Here is a 20,566-nt window from a genome sequence, read left to right on the forward strand (position 1 = left end):
ACATGAGTCATTGTTTCACAACAGTTTTGAAGTTTTCCAAAAATCGGATTTCTAAGCTTAGTATCTCATAAGACAGTGCTCTAAGGTGAGTGACTTTGCATTTCTAGCAAGACCAGAGACTGTACTGAACATTTTGACAAGGTGATATGTGACAAGGTGTAAGGTGATATATTTATTATATTCAAAGGCAAATTAATACTTAGTCCCCTGATTCTGGAATAATGTACAATTTACAGCACAGCCTCACAATGTCAGGAACTTTTCATCTACAGATTGCTTTGGTCTGACTTTACCCCTCACTGATTGGTTGAAGACACTTTGAACTCATTGGCTAAGGAAATCAGAAGGAGGGGCTCATTATCATATTAAAAACCGCGCGAAAATACGCGCGAAAGTTTGCGCGTAGTTTCGCGCGAATATACGGACCTCCCCGTATATTCGCGCGAAACTATGTATGCGTATTATGGCACATTTGGCTTTCCAAAAGTAACTGACGCTGCTGGCTGGTCCGCGAATGTCCGTCGAATATCCAACCTAAAACTAACTTCACCGCGGTCCGTTGTGTATTTTATTTTGTGAAGCACTAAATGGTTTTAGAAAAATATCGACTCTTTGTTTGTAGATATCTACTAAACTAAAGCAAATAAAGAGAGTAGGCCTGTTATACTGAGTGATATATATGATACACACTGCTCTGCTTTCTGCACGGACCTCACAGCTGTTCTCACTGTAAACATTGCGTCGCGATGAAAGCAGTTAATAAAATAATATCCAGGGGATGCATGCAGAGCTGTCATTGGCTGAGATCAGTCCGGCCGGCCACTCTTTGAAACATCACTGTTGCCGGAAATACATCCGTGGAGCCCCCAGGAAGTGCGCCGGACTCTGATGAAAATATTCGTGCTGGCCAAACGGCGGTACTACACTTCCTTTTGGTTGCCAGGCCCGGAAACACTTTTTCCCATTGACTTAAATGGGGAAAGAGTGGTCTGTAACTCGTTGGATAATTTTTTTTAAACTAAATAAACTACCCAGTATGAACACTTGTATAGCCCTTATTAAAAACATTCGTTCCTCAAGTTGTAAAAATGTGCTAATAACGTTATTCTGAGAGTTATTTCCGTCTGTATTATGAACGCGCATCTAACCCACGGGACCGCGCCGCCCGGCACGTTCATGTGTGTGCGTTTATCTTTACCCATGGATATAAGAACGGACCCATATCGCCTTACTGCCAGCCCACGGAGCTGTAATAATGGATATATTGCACATGTTTGCTGTAATTCATCATTTGTAAAATATTATACTACATGGGCTGTATTATGTAAATCTTGTATTAAATAAAGTTAATATTACCGACGTAGATTAACGTCCCTGTAGCTTCTTATTGCACTTGCAATATACCATTAAAGGAGTTGAACGTTGCTGTTTGCTATTACTATAATACCACGCAGGGATAAACCAGAGTTTACAACCTTTGCATGTGGGCACAACACGTTTTGACCCAGATTAATTAGCTATACCATGATATCGCCCGAGGAAGTCGTCATACTTATACATATATAAATAAAGATATATGTGTCAAAGCTCTAATCAAATTAACAGTTGTATTAATTATACTTGTATATGTATATATATATATATATATATATATGTATATAGCCTGTGTTTTATATTTATACACACAAATGAACAACCTTGTGTGTGTCAAATAACAAGTTGTATTGTAGTGTTTATTTTAGTGTTGTGTTATGCTTATCCACATTTTGATTTCAGAGCACAGGAGAATGCTGGGCACAACATAAAGCTCAAAAGTGAAGCTGGCAATGCTGAACAAAACCATCTAGTTATAATATTTATTCAGCTGAAAAAGTCAAAGCTCTACGAAAATGTAATTAAAAATACATAAGCATTTTCAGGTAGAAAATCAGCATTTTATATAGAAATTCACAAAAATAAGAAATGTATACCTCTTATGGCTGGCATTGTAGAACTAGGTGGAAAAAATAGTGACAACAAATGTAAATACAATTTATATAGATTAAAAGGTAATATATATAATATTGATTGCAATTATTAGATTAAAAGATCCACCAATTATGATCAACAGGAAAGCCCTCTGAAGGCATGTTGTGGTTTGAAAAAAAGTTGAGGATGGGGTCCAGACAGTTAAATCAGGAGAGACTTCATTTTGTTTAAAGAACATTTATTGACACATGTCATATGATAAATGTTAAGTCTTTGGCGATTAGACCCCGATCCTGAAATCTTATATCTAAAGGGGGAAATGCAGCCGTGAGCATATAGGGAACCTCCCCGGGGTCTAGACACTGGTGATGATGATGAAGATCTGGATTTGATGAGGAGATGGGATGAAGAGGAGGTGTGATGAGGTCTTTGGATTAGCTCTCCTGGCTCTGGATATGATGAACGGAGGTGGGTGGAGAAGAGGTGGATGGGGAGGAGGTGGATGGGGAGGAGGCGGGCGGCAGCATGAACACCTGAAATCACAGCTGACTGCAGGAGAGAGGAGAACCATTTTAAAGTTTGGCTGCAGCTCGGTGATTGGCTGCTGGAGAATGAGGTGAATGTAATAGGTTAAAAAGAACGCCTGTGATGAGCTGATTATAAGCAGCTGCGGAGTGAATGTATACATACCCAGTCTTACTCTTGAGTTACCCACTCTTACTCTTGAGTTGTTTTACTCATCTTCCCCAGCCTCACCAGCCTCACCCAGCTGTGGTGTCTGTTCTCTTTCTTCTCAATTTTGGATGTGGCCCAGGAGGAAGCGCAGCCACTTCAAGACACTGGTACGGGCCTACGTGCTGATGACATGACCGTCATCGGCCAGATCACAGACGGCAACGAGACGGCGTACAGAGAGGAGGTCGAAAACCTGACATCTTGGTGCCAGGATAACAACCTCCATCTCAACGTCAGCAAAACCAAGGAGCTGATTGTGGATTACAGGAAGCAGCAGGGAGAGGGACACGCCCCCATCGCCATCAATGGGACTACGGTGGAGAGAGTCAGCAGCTTCAGGTTCCTCTGTGTCCATCACGGACACGGCTGCATCACGGCCTCGTACGGCAGCTGCACCGCCCTTAATCGTAAGGCTTTACAGAGGGTGGTGAAAACTGCACAGAACATCACCAGGACGGAGCTGCCATCCATGGAGGAGCTTTACTCCCAGCGGCTCAGGAAGAAAGCCCTCAGTTTATGTTAATGTTAGAAATGTTTTGGCACATTTGTTCCTATTCTGCTAATGGTATATTGCAGGATATTTAAGTTTCCCATGTACTTTTTAAATTAATAATAGTATGTTCATCTTGATGTTTAACTTGTAATATTGTAATCATCTTAGTTAGAAATGCTGTTTCCACCCCAACCTCTGCTGCTGAATGATTTTATATATTGTTACTGAATGCGCTTGTCTTTGATATTATAATGATTACACCAGAAAGTCACTCTTTGTGAGATTTATTTTTTCACATTTTTCCCAGCCACAAGATGATTTCATTCATTGGAGGCCTCAAAGCTGGGTGAAGGTATTGATGCACGGATCAATGCAATCCTTTACAACAGCATTCCACTATGGTTGGGGATGTCTGTAAAAAAAAAGACAAGAAATAATCTTAAACAAAACAAGTGTCGCAATATAGGGAAACAAACTGTGACAAAAACATATAAATTAGTTCAGAATCAGAATACATTTACATTATTACAGCAGAAAAGAGCCAAAGACAGCCTAATGTTACTTAAAGTATGCATACAAAAAGTATTAAAGATTAAAAACAAGAAATTATAATAAAAACAGTTACACATTTTACAAAATACACATCCTGTAACAGTTTGGAGGATTTAGCAGCCAGGTATATTACACAGTTTTAGCGGCATATATATATATATACACATGGTTGGTATTTAACAACAAGGGGTGTTGTACTGTGTGATATTGGTATTTATGGAAACATTTTACACCTTTCCTTTAAGTATTATACGTTTTAGTTACTTGTTGGGTACTTAACATGAATAATCACAGTTACTATCCTTTTACTCCATCACATTTCAAAGAGAAATAGGCTATTGTTATTTTAACTCCACCACAGTAATCCATCATCAGCTTTACTTTTTAGATAAAGATTTAAATCACAATTGATCATAACTCAACATACATATATTTTTATATATTACCAAGTGGTTTCATGTAGGCTACAACCCACACAAGTTTCATGCTAAATTAAGCTCTGTTGCTTGGATATCACTAGATCCTGTTACATCAGCGTAATATAAAAGTACATAACGACTGAGTAAATTAGTAACTGAGTAACGAATGTGTAAATTAGCATAATTACTAGCTAGCCGCTAGCTGCTAACTGCCGCCTCGTCGTTAATATCAAATCCATCATAACAATCCATTACCATGCTGTCATGAACGCGCGGTGCTGTTACGTGTACGCAAATTGACGTGCTTGATGTGAACGAGCATTTTGGGGGGCATGTTTAAAGTTGCGCATGTGCTATGGGCGCACATACGGGTACTTCTCAGGCATGCCGGGTAATCTGTGACGTTTCGCTCTCTCAAAAGTTGGGCCATTTTGTCATCATGCGCGAATGAGCAACTCTCATAGGAATGAATGAGGCCCCGCCTCCCACGCTGTATCCAGTTCTTATTATACATCCATGGTATCCTCGGTTATAGCTCCTCCAGAGAGCCTCCTCGACGCTCAACCCTCGGTCCTCGATGTGCATTTAGAGAAATGAGATGTCCTTCAACATGGCGCGCTGAAATCCATTTCCGGGTCACTACCGGAGGACAGAGGATTCGAGGAGTCGAGGAGGGGAAATTAGTTAAATGAGAAAGGGCCACTGTCATTCAGAATAAATATACTTTTTCTGGCAATATTATATCATTTCTTTTTTGTTTTTGAATCCATGAATTTATACAGAATATACACTTTCATGCATTTACACCAGGGCTGCACAATATGGGGGAAAAAAACCAATTGCAATTATTTTGACTGAATTGATTCTAGATATTCGAGAAAGGACTTGTATTACAATTGAACAATATAGACCAGCGGTTCCCAACCTGTGGGAAGGCATTGCAAGTGGGCCGCCACATTTCTTTGTTTTGTACAGGCTAAAGACAAAAACATGGACATAACAATAACATATAGATGACATTCCCATCTCTGACAACAGAAGAAATAAAGATGCAGTCAGTAGGATCACTTCAACATTTCACAAACACAAATAGGTTGACAACCACCAAAAACACAACATGGCATATTTATTGTTCCTTTAATCCCACATTTAGTTAGAGCTCATTATTTCCCATTTCATGGCGTGTTGAGCCTTTGATTTTTTGAGGCAATAATTTTTTTCAAAATAAATTGTATTTTTTATCTACATTACATTACTTGTTACTTGTTAGGCGCTTTTATCCAAAGCGACTTACATACTCAATACTGTGGACAAGCCCCACAGGAGCAATTTGGGGTGAAGTGTCTCAGGGACACAACGACACCCAAGATGAGATGCCAAGTCTCTGGCTTGAGCTAGCATCACAGAGCAGCACACTGAGTTTCAATGGATGTTTCCTTCTGCACTTTTTCTCTCACGACAACAGGGCATGTTTGGTTTTTTCTTTGAGGGAAATAGTTTTGTTGAAGCTGTTGTTGGCCTGTGGAGAAATGTAAGCATAAGAAATGACTCCGGAAAATCTGCAGATAGAGCCATAAGAAATGATAAGAAACTGATTATTTAATGTTTCATGTTGTTTTTATAGGCAATCATTTAAGCTTTGTTAGTTCAAGGTTTAATATGTGCAATAAGTTCATTTCAATAAGTTCTGCAATAAACATTGAACCAGTCCGACCCTCGACTAGTACCTATTTTTTTATTTTGGCCCACTGTGTATTTGAGTTTGACACCCCTGATTTAAAGAATATAAAGAAAGGAGCGTCTGTCTGCTCCAATCAGGAAGTACATTCTTTGGTTGGTTTTCTGTTCAGTTTCAAAGTGCACTACAGGGATCAAATCAACAATATTTCCCAATATTACAAAGCAGCAGGACCCTAAATGTGTCGCAGGAGTTTCCCTTATGGGTCAGAAATCGTGGACATGAAAAATCCTCAGGAATCTAAAATATCAGTCAATAGTAAGACCTGCCCACATATAAAGCATCAGGAAATATAATGTGTGTAAGTATTGTAGACTTTCTTATCAGAGCACACTGAAACATGAGGTAAAAAGTATTTATTCAGCTGCAGATCAGACAGTTTCACACGTGTTTTTCGTCAGAGAAAGAGAAATATTCCACACCTTTATTCTGATGTTTAGGAGATAAAATAACAATGGTACAAAAAGTGTTTTCTGGTCATTTTAAATCACAAAGAGTTGGCCGGGGAAGATACCGGAGAACACAAAGCATGGTCGTTAATAGAGTTCAGTTTATGAGCCGCCTCCTAAAAGCAAACCATCGCTAACATCTGATTTCTTACGTACATTAAATTCTCCTTAAAACAACAATTCTAAATGAAATGAGAGCAGTGCTTACAGAAGAGAAGCTGATCTAGCTGAACACCTAGACGACAGCTACCTCTAAAGAGCGGTGCAGGGATGTCTGATTTTTGTAGTCCGACCCTGAAGGCAGCATCTTCCCGGTTCCCTCCACAAAAAGCCAATGGGAGTTTTTCATTGGATTTTGGAAAAAACGTTATGATACTTACACATTTTGATTTCTGAAGTAAAACGCTAACATTAGGAGTTAACCACAGACTTTATTTCTGGCTTACAACCAAAACACTTTCGGAAAACCATTGACTTACAGAGCAGGAAGCGCTACAATGCTAACTCATTCCTGCACAACTCTATATCCACACAGAAAACCCCTCCCTATGACCCCCCCCCCCCCTCCCCCCTGAGTCTCAGAGCAGCCCCTCCATCTCCCTCATGAACGCCTCGTACATCTGGTCCTTACTCTTCATGTTGGACTGCGCCACCGCCCCCATCTGGTTTGGGTTCACGTATCCCATGGAGGCCGCGGTCGCCTGCTGTTTCAGCCCCAAGCCTTCATCTTTCCGCCTCCCGACCCCCGACTTCTCGTGAGCGCCGGCCATCGTCATCCCTCCCCCCACCTTGTCCCTCCTCACCCTCAGAGCCGTGGGGACGAAGCGAGTGACCTCCGCCTTCATGTTGATGATCTGAGGTTTGGCTGAGATCGTGGCTCCGACACCGACCCCCGACGCCAACAGACCTCCTCCAGAAGAAGCAGAAACAGACGTGATGTTTGCTCGCTTCTCGATGGTGGCGGCGGCGTGGTGGGGGTTTCCACCTGGGGGGTTGTTGCTGGAGGGGTTGGATGTCCCTGGTGGGGGGGGGGGCATCTGCATGACCCCCCCTTGGCGCATGGACATGGGCATCGGAGGGGGCGGCGGCATGTTGTTTTGAGGACCTTCCTGGTTGGATCCGGAGCCTTTTTGCCGCTGCACGATGTTGGGAGGAGCGCTGAGCACGTTGGAGTTGAGAGGGGGAGGGAACAGGGAGAGGGGGGGGGCGAGGGGCCGGGGGGGGTCCTCCTGCTCTCGGGGGAGGAGGTGGGATACCTGTGGAAAAATAAATAAAAGCATTTATTATGTGAAGAAGAGTTACAGTTATATATCTGTTGTCAGGTACGTGAATATGTTCCTCTGAAACTAAAGTAACCAGCCTGTTTGGAAAATGTAAGAAGTAGAAAGTAAGAAGTCGTCAGAAAAATAAGTAGTGGAGTAAAGTACTGATACCAGAAACATGTCATTAAGTACAGTAACAAAGTATTTGTACTCCACTACTTCCCACCTCTGCATATCGGACATCAGTGCCTCAATTATCGGACATTAATAATACATGTTGCTGACTCGGGTCTCATCCTTCAACAAAAGAAACACAACGCAGACACCGGTTACATTTATCCACTGCACACACACATGTGCCTACCTGGTGGTGCAGGGGGTGGTAGTCTGGGAGGGGGTCCCCTGGGTGGGGGGCCAGGTGGGAGGCCAGGAGGAGGACCAGGGGGGGGGGCCTGGGGGCCGGCCGGGAGGAGGACCAGGAGGCAGGAGGCGAGGCATCGGACCCCTCATTCCTCCAGGGATACCGGGAGGCCTCAGGAAGGGAGGAGCACCTGGAGAGCACGGAACATATCAGGTGTCAATGACTCGTATTGTATAAACAGCACATACCTATCAAATATTTAAAAAAAACAAGGAGACAGACATTTGATAACACACTGCAGTCAGTAAAGACAGCATGTTCAAGAGTAGACCCTCCAACGGACATTTAATCAGGGATTACCGGGATTTAATTCAGTATAAATGTATTGTCGTGGGACCCTGTGTGTCCAAGTTCCTTAACATATATAACACCACTGTAATTATTTAACGAATTAAAAAGTCCTAAAACAAGTCAGCATTTTATCACCTCCTGTCCATTCTTCAAGATTTTACTTTTTGTTCATAAAATACCTCAGTAAAGTGTCTAAATGAGACGACTAAACGTCATCACAAAGTCATGTGACCGTGCTGTAGTTCCTTTATAGCCCAACATTAGCCACCTTTAGCTTAGCGGTGGTGACGTGAAGTCATGTGACCGTGCTGTAGTTCCTTTATAGCCCAACATTAGCTTTTTACTTCAGTGGTGTTAATATGTGGAGACTTTCCTGCTGAGCTAAACGTGTAAATATCATAAACATTGAGATTATTTTCTGCTATAATCCAAAATAACATGGAGAAATCCCGTTGGCCTTTTGTGGAGGGAACCAAGGAGATGATGCCTTCAGGGTCGAACACACAGAAATACATTATCCCTGCCCCAGAGTTGAAACTCACCTGGTGGTGGTCCTGGTGGGGGGCCAGACGGGGGACCAGGGGGCCTCATGGGAGGGTTTGGGGGAGGACCCATGGGTGGGGGCCCGCTCATCGGAGGCCCCTGCAGGTGTGGAGGTCCCTGCTGTCCCACAGCTGGAGGGGGGAGTCGAGGATTAGCCATCAGGTGAGGCTGGCTCTCCCCAGGGGGTCCTCGGTCCTCGATGTCCGAACTGTCAGATTCATCCGTGTATTCTTCCTCTACCTCCTCCTCTTCCTCGTCCTCAGGAATTGACTGACCTGGAGACAGCAAAAATGTATCGCATGTCATCAGAAAATTGTTTCTTTAAAGGTCACCTATCATGCTATTTTTAGGCAATAGCATAGGTCTCAGATATATACAAATATATAAAAAACATGTCTATGAAGTGTTTTGCTCAAAATACCAAACAGATCATTCTAGCCATGCCTCATATCCCTCTATTTCACTTCCTGTTACTAAAGTGATGATTCTGGGTCAGTAGCTATAAAAAGAAAAGAGGGGGCGGAGCTTATGCCTGCGCAGAATTCTCACAGCAGAAACTCAGCTAAATGCTGCCGTGATGAAACGCCATATCATGTTCCAAACCACATCAAGGATTCTCTCTGAAACAGTATGGAGCTTAAACTCTTTTTCTCTCTCAGGTTTACCACAAGGTGAGTTCCTTTTTATTTCCTGCTTCTTCACTCACATGCTCTCCAGTACATGTTAGCTCTGAGTGTTAGCGATGCTAATGTAAACAAAGACCATATTACTTCCAAAACACGTCTCATTTTTTCTGATAGCAACGTTTCTGATAGGGCCGTGGGTGTAAAGCCAGCCCACATTTTAGATATTACGTCATATCGGACGCAAATCTGGATCAGCTCCGTTGTAGCCCCGTTTTTAGAGATTTGGGTACGGAGGAAAAGAGAGAGGGGTATTTTTTCTGGCGCTGCGTGAGTTCCCTGACACACCGGGGACACATAATTATGTATACAAGACGTCAAAAAGTGCATTATTCATGATAGGAGACCTTGAAAGTGTGCTCGGTTAGTATGTACCGAGGGGAAAATGGTGAAATACAGTACCTGCCATCCTCAACATCATGGCCTGCAGAGGGGTGATGGCCTTCGTCTTCTTCACCAACCTCTTCTTCTTCTTCTTTCCGTCGCGGGGAGCCTCTGGAGGCAAATCAGCGAAACGTACACTGCGACCTGAAGTAACGAGACGTCAAGATTCATTAGAAGCAGACAGTATATTAGTGCAAGAAACCGAGAGTACGAACACGACCACTTTCTCGTTAAAACTGCCATTTTTTATCCTGAAAATTGCAGAAATGGCTATAAATATAAATTCAAAGGTTTTATTGTCATATGCTCATATGCTGACCCGAGCTCCTTCAACAATGCAACTAATAAAATACAAATAAAAAATAATGCAAGAAGTCTATATACATGTCAATACAATATGATATATAAAAGGATAAAGCCATTCATTTTAATTAACGTCACTTATGCTAATTGTGCGAATTGCCCTAACATATGCAGATAAGCATCGGGCAGTTTCTATGAGCTGGGGACATTTCCAAGTTCACTATGCAGACAACTAAGTGAAAATACAAAGGAAAAAGAAGGACAGACCATCTATTTCTATTTTAATAGTACGGGGCAGTAGTAGATGTATTAATAGTTGTATGAGTAGTAGTGGTGTTAGTATAAGTTGGAGTAATAGTAGTAGTAGTAGTAATAGTTGTACTAGTAGTAGTAGTAGTATAAGTAGTATTATAAAACGGACAAGTCAAATCAAGCAATCTGATTGGTTCTTAGCCGTGATATAATGAGCGTATATCACGGGTAGAATTGTAGTTACTTTTCACGAGTCAGTATCCGCGTCTGAGAAAAGCTACAAAACCGTTACAGCTGTTGCATTACGTCCGTTACGAAACTAACTAACAAAGCTTAAGATGGAAACATTTAAGGTTAACTTCGACCTCCGGGGTGGCCTCACTATGGAGGAGTGGATTGAGCAGTGCCTATCTCCAGAAAGCACCTAAAGGACGACATGCAGAGCTACGTGAAGAGCAGGTAGACCAACTGGAAAAGTACCACCATTCAAAAGCTTTCTGATGCGGGTCTTGAAACAAAGCAGAGAAATGATGACCGTTAGTGGCCACAGGTGCGAAAGCTCTCTCCAGAGCTACTGGAAGCCCAATCTCGGGGACCGGAGAAAGTGGAGCAATATTCTCGCCACGCCAAGCAACAGCCTAGAACAACCTCAGCCTATACAAGTAACCACGTAAGCCATACTACTGATGCTGGACAGTTTTTCAGTGGGTGCACAATAAACGGCAACATACACATTAATGTAAATAAATAGCCAAATAATGGATCAACGCTCTCTGTCTAATATGTTCGCTAGCTGTTAGTGTTGTTGCATAGCAACCACCTCGCACTATGTTTCGTGCAGAAGGCAACGGAGGGACTATTTTAGTTTGAACATCATTATTTACTAATAAAAATTATTTAAATTAGAGTGTGTATTTTTCTTTCATATTGCCACACTTGGTAACCGTTTTATAAAAGCAATAGCTCACTTCAGGCCGTGGTATATGCTCATTATATCACAGCTAAGGGGGTTGTCGACCCTCGTGAGCTATTGCTTAAGTATAAGTAGTAGTTGTATTAGTAGTAGTTGTATTAGTGGTAGTAGTATAAGTATTAGTAGTAGTATAAGTATTAGTAGTAGTATAAGTAGTAGTTGTATTAGTAGTTGTAGTAGTAGTAGTAGTAGTAGTAGTAGTAGTAGTAGTAGTAGTTGTGTAAGTAGTAGTAGTAGTTGTGGTAGTATTAGTAGTATAAGTAATTGTAGTAGTAGCATGTGAAGGACACTGTTCAGGAACTAGTTGATGCTCTGTATGTGATGAGTAACTTCCATTCTTGAGAGGATATAAATACATGCATCCTGATGTTGAAGCTCAAGCCGGGGACCAGTGATATCTTTCTAACAGCCCCCTCACCAGCATGCCTCTCGGTCCTGTCTCTGTCCTCGTCTCGCTCCCTCTCCTCTTCCGGTCGGTCCACGCTCATCCTCATCTCTCCGTCCCTCTCCTCCTCTCGCTCTTCCTCGCTGTCTTCCTCAGAGTCGCTGTCCTCTTCGTCCACGTCGTCTCGGTCTCTGTCGCTGCCGCTGTCGCTGTCTCGATCTCTGCCCAGCTCCATCGCCGAGTCCTTCTCCAAACCCGGAATAGAAGGCTCTGTTTCAATGAGAGGAAACAGAAATCAGAAACCACTAACATGAACAAATATTATTTAAATAAAATAAATAAAATAAATAAAATAAATAAAATAAATAAAATAAATAAAATAAATAAAATAAATAAAATAAATAAAATAAATAATAACAATAAAAGAATAACAACAATAAAGAATAATCAATAAACTGTTTTATTTCAATGTATAAACAAGGGTTTTTGCGTTACCTGTGTCTGTGTCGTAAGCCATAATATAAAATTAAAATAAATACATAATAAATATAAAATAATGCAATTATAAATAATAAAAATATATATTAATAAATAATTATTATAAATAAAAAATAATGAATAGATACAAATAAAATTAAAATAATAATAAAAATAATAAGGGTTTTTGTGTAACTTTTGTGTTTCTTTTGCTACTTTTTAAAATGTAAACAAATGAAATAATAATAAATACAAAAAAACATCATGTTTTTTTGCCACTTTTTGAAAATGTATAAATAAATAGATAAAAAGTGTTTTTGTGTTACCTGTGTCTGTGCCGTAAGCTCTTCGAGAGGGGATGCCGTACAGGGCCAGCACCTGGGGGGGCGGGGGTCCTGGGGGGGGGCCGGGGGGCTTCTTCCCCGGAGGTAACCGAGGAACACCTGGTACCGTCGACAAAATGGGTCCAGCTGACAGAGCTCCTTTTCTGAGAGGTGGTAAGAAACAGAATTCCCTTAAAACCACGATGAACATTACCTGAGGGTCTAGTGGTTCCCTTGAGCTGGTCTCCATTCTATAAGAACCCCCTCACTCATCTGTGACGATTTGCCTAAATGTTTTCTTGTAATAAACCCTTTGTAATAATTTTCTACCCAACTGCTCCTTAAATGAAAATCACTTGCATAACTCACCCTTAATGCAAATGTATTTGAACTTTAAATGTATACTACTGTAATATTAAGACTCACAAGAATTGTATTGACAGCGGCCCTTAAGTGCATCACCATTAAATGGTTGAAACCAGAACCTCCCTCCTATCACTGCTGGATTCAGAGAGTGGGATATCCACCACATGGAGCAAATAACATATTTATTACGCCTACAGAAAAATACATTTATCAAGCGATGGGCCCCTGTAATGCATCTACTAATACAGTAAGAATTGTTAACACCTTTGTATGTCACTTGTATTCTCTTTCCATCATTATTATTTGTTTATTTACTATTATTTGTTATTTTCTTTTTTTTCTTTTTCTAAAGGTAAGCCATCTTTATTAAAAACATTAAAAACATTTTAGCCCTTGAGTGGTACTCTGATAAAAAAATTAAGTTCTCACCGAAAAACCCACGATGAACTCAGTGCACGACTCTTGAAATCTAATTACCCCCAGAATCATGAGTTCAGTATTAATTGAAATAATTGTATTGACTTAAAAATGATCGTATTTCTTCCGCTAAGAAAAAACTCCGTTCCACGGCGCACCAACGGCTGGAACTGCGACAACAACAACTTTACGGCAGCACTGTCCAACTCTGTTCACAGTTTCTGATCCACTAATGCGGCTTTCATACCAGCGCTTTTCCCTTTCTAGCTCCGAGCGAGAGCTTTTCTGGTTCAGCTCCGGTTTCCCTTTTCTGCTCCCGCTCTGTTCACACCGCCCAGCTGCCGCTGCTGCGTCATGACGTCACAGTTTACATCGCTGATTTTCTCCCCAACGGCACTCACAACAACAACAACAACAACAACAACGGGCCGGGGACTGCGTCGGGTCGATGATCGTGTTGCTTTTAATCATACGAAGCCAGATTAAATTAAATAACGACTTCTCCAACCTTATACTTTTCTCCAGAGTGCCGTGGTTCATTGTTTATTAATGTGTTTCAGCGGCATTTACCGACCGCTGCAGTGCTGGCTGCTCTTCCACGGGAGTGTATTCTCCCGTTAGCTCCGGGTTAGCTCACACGGCTCTAAAGTATTAACTGTCTGACTGTCACACAAGCAGCTGATACATATCCCCAGTTCCCCTTAAGTGAATGTGTGTCAGTCTGAATTGATGCTGTTTGGCATCACAACGCTGTTATGAAAGTTTCTCTGGTATAACATGGGTGATGTTAGCATAGCAACCGAAGCTAAACTGACTATTTGCTAAGCCGTTTTCTCCAGGCACATTTTACCGGCGTATTTTTCATTATCATTCTACTTGTGATAGTCGGACATGACAACCTGTGCAGCCCATGTATTGATTCCATCCGATAGCTGCTATAATAACAAACAAAACGTCTGCCTGCTCTCCACAATGATCAATAACAGCGAACGGATGGTCAAAGTAAGGTACAAATAAACAGAATCACACGAAGCCTGGTTAGTGTTGCCTGACTTTATAAAGTGTGTTTTTTTTATAAGTGTGTGGTTGCGTTCTAGTCACTTTGCTCAGCACTACTGCTTGTAGGCAGGCATGACGAGACTCTTCAGTCGACCCATGTTCAGGGGAGGTGGGTTTAGTTTCCTGCACGCCTCGACGTAAGAGAGACGTAAGCGCCGCCGCCTCTAGCTCCGAAGCTCTTGCTTCTAGGCCGACAATTTTTTGGAGCTGGAAACTAACTGGCTTCCGGAGCTAAGAGGCAGCGCGGCTGCGGTGTGAACAGGAAAAAACGGTACTTTTCAGGGTCTAGCTCCGAGCCGGCGCTGAAAACGCGTTGGTGTGAAAGGGGCATCACAAGTCCTTAAACTCTACAGAGCTCATACCGTGTTCCTGTTACGGGCCGTCTCCACGGCAGCGTTAAAAAATCTTGAAACGCTTCTGCCCATTCACTTTGAATGGGGTGACGTCACTTTTTTTCGCTTTCGCCGAAATGCATTGTGGGCAGGCGAGCGGAGATTCTCAGGATTTTCAAGATTCAAAGTTGAACAATGTTCAACTTTTGAAGCTGAGGAGGAAGCGTCAGCCAATCAAATCCCGTGTACGCAAATCTGACAGTTCAAGCTCTAGCCAATCAAACGGCGTGTATGCTGGGAGAGCCAGACCGCAGGTCATTTCCTCATATTCCAAAAAATGGAGGAGAAATTAGCGGTAGGGAATCAATCACCCGGTGCTTTATGACCAGACCTACCGGGATATAAACCGGAGGAGCCAGGCATGGAGGGAGGTGGCAGAGACAGTGGTATGTTTTCGCCTGTTTTGGGGAGTTTATATCCAGTTTACTTCGGGCTTTTTGGCTTCGTATGTCGCGGGCGGGAGATTCATGTGATTGGTTGATCGCAAAAAAATCCCCAAGCCTCAGATACGCCCACCTCCAAGATTTTTTTAACGCTGCTGTGGAGACGGTCCGTTAGTGTTTACTTCCTCTCTGCCTTATTCTGGTGATTTATCTGACGTCCAGCGCTCCGTCTTTTACCCTCTTTTACTTTCTCTTTCTTGATGCTCCTTAGCAACGGTCATTATAGTCCTTGACAGCGGTCTGTGCTACTGTATTAACAACGTGTCACGTGTTCTGAATTGACCAATCAGAATTGAGTATTCAACTAAGCCGTGTAATAATAAATGTTGAAGGCCTACCCGAAAGGGGCGTTCTTCTTGAGGATGGAGGGCGGCTGGGCTCCGGGGAGGGGGATGTCCTGGATGTGGATGTTGGAGGGAGCGTGAGGCATGTCTGGCAGAGGGATGCTGTCCACCTCCACTGACTCTGCATTCTGGGAAACACCACAAAGCATTCGTGCATTTTGGTTAAAAGTGACATTTTTACTTTCTTAACTTATTCTAATGTTCTGTTAATTGTGTATATAGGATATACAGATTTTATACATATCTGTATACATATCTGTATATTGTATATTTGTATTCGGGATTGTTGGAAGCGTCATTTCGATCTCTCTGTCTGTACACACAAACTGAAACATTGACATTAAAGTCGACTTGACAAATGTCCCAACACATGCAGGTTAGCATCCTGCAGTTTCTATGTGCTGGGGACCGTACTATTCATTTCTATCATAAAACTTTGGGGTATTCAACATGTCTGGGTTCCCAATAGGCTGCATGAGCTGCAAACAGACTATACTCCTTCTAACCTATAAATAACTTCAATCAAATCCAATGGGTCAACATTGATCAAAATGTATATCAGCTTATTTCACTGATTAACTGTCACCAGTAATTTAAGTATTTCTGATCGCAGTCCAACCATTCACTTCAAACCCTTGACTTGTAATGAGGCGAACAGAAAACAGATCCAGAAACACACCTTGACGGAGTCGAAGTAGAGCGCCAGCTGCCCTCGTTTTGTCTCGTAATCCAGCTCCACTTTCCGCAGCTCCTTGTACGTTTCGGGGTTTTCTCTCTCGTACAGACGGACGATGCGTTCAAATGTCTCGCGGAGTTTCTTCCTCTTGTCCCGCAGAACTTTCTCATTCAGCAACGGCTGCTGGACCGGGTTGAACTCTGTTGGAGGTGTAACGAGAAACGGCCTTTTTAATAATAATAATAATAATAATAATAATAAAACATGACACTTATATAGCGCTTTTCTAAAAACTCAAAGACGCTTTGACAGAGACAAACAAAAACAGAAAATAGGGGGGTGGGCATATAAATCAGTGTTTCCTCTACCATTGTCTCGTCCAGAAATTCAAGGTGTTTAAAAAAAAAAAAGAATTCTAATAATTTTTTTTTTATTATATATATATATATATAGCACCAAATTGCAACTAATCTATATCTACTGTCACTTTTCACATGTGCTCTTTTATTAAATAAACCAAACACTTTCAATTTAAGTTGTGAGTTTAGTGTTTTTGACCCAAAGAAACACTGATGCATTAATCAATAACAATAATTCACAGCTCCTCTCTCTGCTCCAGAGGATTCAAAAATATATATATCCCAATGCCGCCACCCAACACCTATCTAAATGCTATCTAAATAAAGTATTTAATTCAAATGTACAGCATTAAATCCTAGAATGTATTTAAAAAGCTATTTATTTATAAAGCACTTTCAGTAGGGCTGGGGTCAGGTTTGCCTTGAACATCAAATGTCATGGTATTTTTACTTGACTTCATTTCATTTAACATCCCATCCACGGTGATGCCCTCATCTTAGGCATTCACAAGTGAAAGTACTTTTATAAGCATGCTTTACTGTGTTCATGTTGCAGATGGAAAAGGTGGATTCAACTTGACTGACAGGAAAGGCGTCCCTTTTGCTTCTAATTTGACAGTGAAATCACTTTTGATAGTTGTTAGTGAATGTACTCTTCCAGTATCAGAGTAACATGATAACAAAGGTATCCCAACTGTAGCTGTGTTCATGACAGGATGTATGATTACCTAGAAGAGCATCAGGACTGTTTGAGGCATATGATAGCTATGTGATTAACATGATGATTCAGCCTCTATGGAGATAGACATATGACAAGCATGCTCATTTCTGACGTGGAGCTAATCTGAAGTAAACATTGAATACTGCTTTCTATTCCTCCATCTTGTGACTGTGTAACTCCCTCTCTTGGATATCAGCATGTGAAGGACACTGTTCAGGAACTAGTTGATGCTCTGTATGTGATGACTACTTCCATTCTGGAGAGGATCAGAGATACATGGATCCTGAGATTGAAGCTCAAGCCAGTGATATCTTTCTAACAATAGTAAACATGTATACAGCAAGTTATAACAGCACTTCCTCAGCAATATAAAAGTCTCTCCCCCTCACCCATCTCATCCAGCTTCTCCATGTCTTTGATGATTTGTCGGGGGTCTTTCATCTTCAGCACCGCCGCTCTCACCATCATCCTCTGCTTCTTGTTCTAGAAGGAGTAATTGAAAATGTATTTTCTTTAGTTATTTTATTTAAGAAAGGACAATGCACATTAGTTAACATGAGCACTTGAGTCCGTCGTGGAAATGTTCCAGACTTAACAAACATACAAGAGCTCATATAGCGGAGTCAAAATCAATCAAATGAGCACAACTAAAACACACAGGCAGCACATCAACACACACATATGGACAATTAACGCGCATTGTAAAATAACAAAGACCATGGCATGTGTGAGTGTGTGTGTGAGCGAGTGAGTGTCAGTGAGTGTGTGTGTGTGTGTCTGTGTGAGTGCGTGAGTGAGTGAGTGTGTGTGTGTGTGAGTGTGTGAGCTTCCCTAGAGCAAGTGGTGCTGCTCTGCATGAATGGGTGAATGACTCGTAGTTTGTAAAGCTTTTTGAGGGGTCAAAGAGACCTGATAAAGAGATGTATAAGTACAGTCCACGTATATGCAATATGTTCTGCTAATGTATTATTACTACCGGCTGCTCCTCCTAGTCTGTCCATCTGTTACTGTAACAGGAATTGTTTTGAAACTATGTGCAATAATGTTATATACACACCACACTTCATTCTACACTGATTTTATTGTATAAATACTGCTGCTTCTTACTCTCTACTTGAATGTGGACTTCTGTACATTATAATATATTTTTTATTTTAAGTACTATGTGCATGTCTTTTTGAATAACAGTGTTCTGTATTCTTCATCTCTCTCTCTCTATACTTTGCTGTAACAACGTACATTTCCCCTTTGTGGGACGAATAGAGGAATTCTGATTATTACTAACCCATAAGCAGTGAAAAAAACTAGGATGCCGAGACAATTCGGATATTAAGGTTATAATCAATGTAATCATCGAGGAACGTTAGTGTTGTGTTTAAGATGAACGAGTAGGTAAGGGTGTCTGATGTTTACCTTTTTTAACTCCCGTTTCCTGGCCTCCTTTCCTGTAAAGAGGGGGTAGAAAACAAGCAGTTATCATTTTGACAACAATAGATATTGACTTTTTATTTTATTATATATGTTGCATTGTTGGAGGAGCTCAGGTCAGAAGAGTTTCAGTGCCATTTCTACTCTGTAGCTTTGAGCATATGACAATAAAACCTTTGAAATTGAATTTGTCTTCAGTTCTTGCTTGTGGGTCGGTACTTACTGGCCTGGTCGGTGGGATTCATGAACTTCCCACTCTTGGTGGAGGAGGTCGAGCGTCGCCCCATTGTGTCGCTGCGTCTCCTTCACCTGCAGAGAGAAAGCCCCAACGATGGTGAACGGAGAAGAAAAAAACAGAAACGCTATGCACATTCTACATAGACTCTTCTTGCACTATTTCCATTCTATTGTATCTGTTTTGTGGTTTGAAGGCCAAAGATTCATGAGGGAAGTCTGAAAACAGGTTGCATCTCACACGTGTATTTATACTACAATAAGCAGTATTTATTTGACAGTACAGTGTTTAATTTTACATTATGTTCTTGTTTTATCTAATTATATTTGCATGTATATAGACTCCTGCATTAACTTGGTCACCTGCAACCTTCTCTGCAACATTTAGCTTATTGTATTTACATTTTCTGACATGTATTATAGTTTACTTCATTTGCATTACTTGCACATTGGTCTTGCAAGATAATCTGCACTATTGCATGTCTACTGAGTTATATATTTGTATGTCTTATATGTATTTATGTTGCATTGTTGGAGGAGCCTGGGACTTAAGATGCTCCTTCCCATCACTTCACTGTAGCTGTGCATATGACAATAAAGCTTTTGAATCTTGAATCTGAAAGTAATGGTTAGCATCTGTTAGCTAGCAAGTTGACAGTAAACGTATGGCGAACACACAAGCTAAGTCCCTCTCATTTATATCATTATCTTACATACAATATAGTAAAATACAGCAGGTGTTTAAAACCAGCTTCCAGACATTATGAAGTCAGAATAATTATATAATATCTAACTCTTTGCGGGTTCTGCAGCATTAGGAGCTACATGCTAACTGTTAGCTTTGGGCCGCGTTGGCATCGATAGCAGAAATAAATACTTTACCTTTTAATAAAGAAAAAAATCCCTTAAGAGCACAAAGCCCCGCACGCGCTGCTCAGCGTATCAGAAGTAAATAAAGACACGTGTTGATTCTGAAAGAGGTATCCAAAGTCTTCTATATGCAGCCGTTAGCCATCCGCCATGTTTACTGAGCGAGAGAGAGACCGGAAGTGGGTCATTTCACGTCATCAAAACTCGTCGCTATGGTAGCGAGTTTTTATCGCTTTTTAATATTACAATATTTCTTACAGGGAATATAGAAAGTATACATTCCTATTTTAAAAAAAATATGTATTGTAACATTAATTAAATAATAAAATGAATTAAAAGGAGGTTTCCTGAGAAGATTTCCCGATAGCAACGGTGGATATTAGCAGAGGTGTAAAGTAACTTTACTCAAGTACACGTTTGAGGTACTTGTACTTTACTTGAGTATTTCAATTGTATGCTACTGTGTACTTTTCCTCCACTACATGTATTTAATACCATTAGTTACTTCACAGATCTGGATGAATGATGTGAAATATAATCAAGTGTTAAATAAGACTTTAGTTCCACCTGGAGTAAATTCACAAGCTACCCTGCATTATACAAAGT

The 20,566-nt window shown here is 41.1% G+C and overlaps 1 protein-coding gene across 1 annotated transcript; it reads right to left on the minus strand.

Annotated features, from left to right (window-relative positions):
- Positions 1-6,246: 6,246 nt before the first annotated feature.
- LOC117492144 (WW domain-binding protein 11-like) lies at positions 6,247-20,159 on the minus strand. The gene is given in 14 exon segments (XM_034142263.1): positions 6,247-7,572; positions 7,574-7,610; positions 7,981-8,065; positions 8,067-8,167; positions 8,871-9,146; positions 9,957-10,082; positions 11,885-12,121; positions 12,655-12,815; positions 15,667-15,800; positions 16,352-16,548; positions 17,818-17,911; positions 18,842-18,873; positions 19,080-19,165; positions 19,973-20,159. Coding segments are annotated over 13 exon segments (2,184 nt in total). The 5' UTR covers positions 19,144-19,165; positions 19,973-20,159; the 3' UTR covers positions 6,247-6,932.
- Between the last annotated feature and the right edge of the window lie 407 nt (positions 20,160-20,566).

The sequence above is a fragment of the Trematomus bernacchii genome, unplaced genomic scaffold (assembly GCF_902827165.1).
Source record: "Trematomus bernacchii unplaced genomic scaffold, fTreBer1.1, whole genome shotgun sequence".
Classification (NCBI taxonomy): Eukaryota; Metazoa; Chordata; class Actinopteri; order Perciformes; family Nototheniidae; genus Trematomus; species Trematomus bernacchii.